This window comes from Parus major, unplaced genomic scaffold (genome assembly GCF_001522545.3).
Source record: "Parus major isolate Abel unplaced genomic scaffold, Parus_major1.1 Scaffold447, whole genome shotgun sequence".
Classification (NCBI taxonomy): domain Eukaryota; kingdom Metazoa; phylum Chordata; class Aves; order Passeriformes; family Paridae; genus Parus; species Parus major.
Genome location: NW_015379351.1, coordinates 13,714 through 18,761, shown reverse-complemented (window position 1 = coordinate 18,761; position 5,048 = coordinate 13,714). Strand labels below are relative to the sequence as shown.

At 33.7% G+C, this 5,048-nt stretch overlaps 1 protein-coding gene across 1 annotated transcript in view; it reads left to right on the top strand.

Moving 5' to 3' along the window:
- Positions 1 to 4,375, top strand: part of LOC107199129 (pre-B-cell leukemia transcription factor 3-like) — a 14,916-nt gene extending 10,541 nt beyond the window's left edge. The window contains exons 4-7 of the mRNA XM_015616465.1: positions 63 to 317; positions 1,046 to 1,143; positions 1,590 to 1,661; positions 3,534 to 4,375. Coding sequence (XP_015471951.1) covers positions 63 to 317; positions 1,046 to 1,143; positions 1,590 to 1,661; positions 3,534 to 3,617 — 509 coding nt within the window. The 3' untranslated portion in view covers positions 3,618 to 4,375. The remainder of the gene's footprint in view (positions 1 to 62; positions 318 to 1,045; positions 1,144 to 1,589; positions 1,662 to 3,533) is intronic.
- Positions 4,376 to 5,048: the final 673 nt, after the last annotated feature.

The window sequence follows — 5,048 nt, the reverse complement described above, 5'->3', positions numbered from 1 at the left end:
TTTTCCCTCCCAGAAAATTCCAAGGGGGGGAAAAAACTTGGAATTTTTCCCTCCACTTTGAGGCGGTAAAATTCCAAATCTCACATCCAAAAAAACCCCAAAACGTTTTAACCTCGAAAAAAATTCCGAATATTTTCGGGAATGTTCCGATGGGAATTTTTTCCCGAATTTTTTTTGGGATCTTTCCCAGGTTTCCAACTGGTTTGGGAACAAGAGGATCCGCTACAAGAAGAACATGGGGAAGTTCCAGGAGGAGGCGAATATTTACGCCGCCAAAAGCGCCGCGGACGCCGCCGCCGCTTCCTCGCCGAATTCCGGTGAGAAACGTCGGGAAAATCCCAAATATTCCTCGTCTCCCCCTCTTCTGGTTGTTGGAAATGTTCTTGGGGGTTTCTTTCTCCTTTTTTTTCTATTTGTTTTCTTTATTTCCGTTAATAAATTTTATTTAATTCTATTTATTTTTGGTTTATTTCTGTTTATTTCGGTTTATTTCCGTTTATTTCTGTTATGTTTGATTTTATTTTTCTCTAATTTCCTTTCAATGGCCATTTATTTCTTCTTAATTCAATTTATTTCCTTCATATTTAATCATATTTCACTTCATTTCTTTAATTTCCTTTTAATGTCTTTCTATTTCCATTTATTTCATTTTATTTCACTTTATTTCCTTTATATTTAATTACTTTATTTAGATTTTTATTTTATTTCATCTATTTTTCTATCCTTTTATTTTAATTCCCATTTATTTTCTTTTATTACATTTTATTCCCTTGCTAAATCCCTTTTATTCCCTTTTTTATTCCATTTTATTCCCTCTCTAAATCCCTTTTATTCCCATTTTATTCCTATTTTTATTCCCTTTTATTCCCTTTTTCATCCCATTTTATTCCCTCTCTAAATCCCTTTTATTCCCATTTTATTCCTATTTTTATTCCCTTTTATTCCCCTTTTCACCTCCCCTGAAAAACCCATTTTCCTGCATTTATCCCTCACAAAAACTCCTTTATAAACTCAATTTTTTGAATATTTTTTTTTATTTTTCAAGCTTCTTCTGGGTCTTTTAAGATGACAAATTCCGGGGATTCCTTCCTCAACCTTCAATCCTTGACTTCCTACCAGAGCCCTCCCAATGTGCACCCCCAGGTCAGTGAGAAAAACCAGGAAAAAACGGGAAAAACGGGAAAAAATCCCAAATTTCTGCCCTGGATCCAAGAGGAATCCACTCATTCCCATTTTTTAATTCCAATTTCAACGCTCATTTCAAGTTTAAATTCCTGGTTTTTATGGGAAAAGAAAAAAAATCTGGAATTTCTGGTTGGAATTCTGAGTTAAATATTGAAATTCACAATGAAATTCCTCCTGAAAGAATTCCCACCGAAATCCTCAAATCCAGGAATTCCCGCTGGGATTTCTCCAATTCCCCAAAAAAAAATCCCAAATTCCACATTAATTAATCTCAAATTAATTAATCTTCGCTCCGGTTCCCTCAGTTCTTTATTGGGGTGGAAAATTGTAATTTTAGGAATTCAATTTGGTTTATTTTTAACCTTTTTTCCCTCTTTTTGCCCCGTTTTCCCGGGATTTTGCAGATGGATTCCCTGCACCACGTCCTGCACCAGACGGGGACGTTCGAGCCTTTGTTCTCCACGCAGCGCCTCGATGTAAACGGCTTTAATTCCTAAATCTCAGCAATAAATCTGATTTTTTATTTGCATTTCAATTTTTCTTTTCTTTTAATTTTATTTGAATTTTTTCTTTAATTTTAATTTGATTTTTCCTTTATTTTAATTTTATTTTTCCTATATTTTAATTTTATTTTTCATTTATTTTTCTTTTAATTTTATTTTAATTTTATTTTTCATTTATTTTTCTTTTATTTCTCTTTTATTCTAATTTTATTTTTCTTTTATTTTAATTTTTTATTTTCATTTATTTTTCTTTTAATTTTATTTTAATTTTATTTTTCATTTATTTTTCTTTTATTTCTCTTTTATTCTAATTTTATTTTTCTTTTATTTTAATTTTCTTTTTCTTTTATTTTTCTTTTATTTTTCTTTTATTTTTCTTTTATTTTTCTTTTATTTTTCTTCTATTTTTCTTCTATTTTTCTTCTATTTTTCTTCTATTTTTCTTCTATTTTAATTTTATTTTTCTTTTATTTTTCTTTTATTTTTCTTCTATTTTTCTTCTATTTTTCTTCTATTTTTCTTCTATTTTAATTTTATTTTTCTTTTATTTTTCTTTTATTTTTCTTTTATTTTAATTTTTTTTTTCTTTTAATTTTATTTTTCTCTTATTTTAATTCTATTTTTCATTCATTTTTCATTTATTTTTTTTATTTTTCTTTTAATTTTTTCTTTTATTTTAATTTTATTTTTCTTTTATTTAAATTTTATTTTAAATTTATTTTAATTTTTTCTTTTCTTTTATTTTTATTTTCTTTTATTTTAATTTTATTTTTCATTTATTTTTCTTTTATTTCTCTTTTATTTTAATTTTATTTTTCTTTTATTTTTCATTTATATTTCATTTAATTTTATTATTTCCCCCAGCAAAGCCGATATTGGGATAAGCAAAGAAGTTGGAAAAATGGGATTTAATTGATCAACTTTTAAATCTTTAATCATATTTAATTTGATTTTAAATATATTCTATCTTATAAACAACTTTAATAATAATATGCCAATAAAATATATATATCATAATATACTAATTAAAAACTACATTATCTTCTACATTGATATTTAAATGTATAAATTACAAACATACTTAATATTTTTTAAAATACTAACTTTTAATTATAATAATTTTACATTATAAATCAGTGTTTTACATTATAAAATATATTCTAAATTAAATTAATTTTATGTTGTAAATTAATATTCTAATTTAATGTTTTGCATTATAAATTAATATTCTAGGTTAAATCAAAGTGTATAAATTGACATTGAAATTTAGAAATTATAAAAATATAAATAAGGAAAAAAGGGAGTTTTTTGGGATATCTATAAATTAACATTGAAATTTACAGATTATAAATATGCAAATAAGGAAAAAGGAAGTTTTTTTTGGGATATCTATAAATTAACATTGAAATTTGTGAATTATAACTACAAAAGTAATGGAAAAATGAAGTTTTTTTGGGACAATAAATATAAAAACAAGAGGAGGTGGTTTTTTTTGATATTTACAAATTGACACTGAAATTTATAAATTATAAAGATACAAATAAAGGAAAAATGAACTTTTTTGGGACAATAAATATAAAAACAAGGAAAGGTTTTTTGGGATATTTACAAATCAACACTGAAATTTATAAATTAAAGATACAAATAAAGGAAAAATGAATTTTTTTTGGGACAATAAATATAAAACCAAGCGAGAATAAGTTTTTTTGGGGGGACATCCACAGCCTGCACACTTTCCTTTTCAAACCACCCTCACTCCCAAACACACAAACATCACCTCCAGGTAATTCCTCGATGATTTAATGACAATAAAAACTAATTAATTGCATTTTAATGTCCCCACAGGCCAATGGCAGCTGGCAGGACGCTGCCACCCCCTCATCCATCACCTCCCCCACCGGAGACCCGGGAAGCGACGCCTCCAATTAAAACATTTTTTTAGGACCTTTTTTAACGAGAGGAGAGAGGTCAATTAGCGTTAATTAACCGACGTTGCAAGAATTATTGACTCACAATTAATGAATTACCTCAGAACAAGCCAATAGATTGCGATGGCAGCGACACCTCTACCTCTCACTGGTTTCTTCGCCCCGCCGGGGACTTGAAATTATTTCTGACAACTTCATTTCGCCTCAGCAAATTCCGCTTTTTTTTAAAGGAAAAACTCCACGGATTTCCACAGGAGGAAAATAAAAAGTCTCGGCGTTCCTCTCCAGTTTTACAGCCGAAGAAATCGGATTTATTTTCCTTTCCGACTGGTTTTTTTACGCTGGGATTTTCTGTTCTAGGTGAATAGTTCCAGTTCAAGCCTCCTCCCCGTGTTGTAATTGTATGTTCTCTGTATTGTAATTTTCTATAGGGAATTCAGCTTTTTCTTAACTAATTTAGCTAATTAACGAGAACGTTGCTTTACCAAACTTCCCACTGGATATCACTCGCAGGTAGGACCTTCTGCTGGTGTCATTCCAAGGGATTTCTTAAATTCCACGGCTTTTTCTCATGAAAAAGTAAAAAAAAAGGAAAAATAATAAAACCCCCCAAATTCACCACAAAACAGCCGAACCACCGGATTTCCCCATGGGAATTCGAGGGGGTTTTTGCCATTCTGGCGCTTTTCAGAGTCCGCCCCTTTCAGTTGAGATTTTATCAAAAAAAAATAAACTTCCAAAGCCTTTTTTTCTTTTTTCTTTTTTGCCTTTTTTCTGATTTTTTTTCCCCCTCCCTCCGCGGGCGGGAGGCGGCCGAGGTTCGTGAGGGGTCGGAAAAGGGCGGGAACGTCGTGAGGGGAGGAAAAGGGCGGGAACGTCGTGAGGGGAGAAAAAGGGCGGGAAGATCGTGAGGGGAGAAAAAGAGCGCGAAGCACCGTGAGGGCAGGGGCAGCCCCGCGCCTGCGCCGTGATGGCGGCGAAGCCGGGGAGGGCTCTGCGCATGCGCAAGTCGCTGAGGGAAGGCGGGCGGCGGGAAACCGCAATGGCGGAGGCAGCGGCGGAACCCGGCGGCTCCTCCGGTCCGGCCGCTGCTTCGTCCTCACGGGGCTCGGCCGGGCCACAGGAGGGCGAGGTGAGAGCTGGAGGAGCCCGGTCCGGCAGGGGGAGCCGCGGGGCGGCCGCGCTTCCAGCCCTTTAAGGTTTTTTCCCCTCAGCGATGTCCCGGCGGACCCAGCCCTGAGAGCGGAGGGGCCGCGCCAGGTAAGGGCAGGGAAGCAAACCGCTGCTTTCGGTTTAGGGAGGAGTTGGTTGGGATTTAGGGAGGATTTGAGGTTTGGGAGGTGGGGATCCCCGTCAGGTCCCCGCAGCGCTCCTGGTCCGCCCGCTTAAAAATAAAACCATAAAAACCGCCTTCAGCGCTCCGAAATCCTTG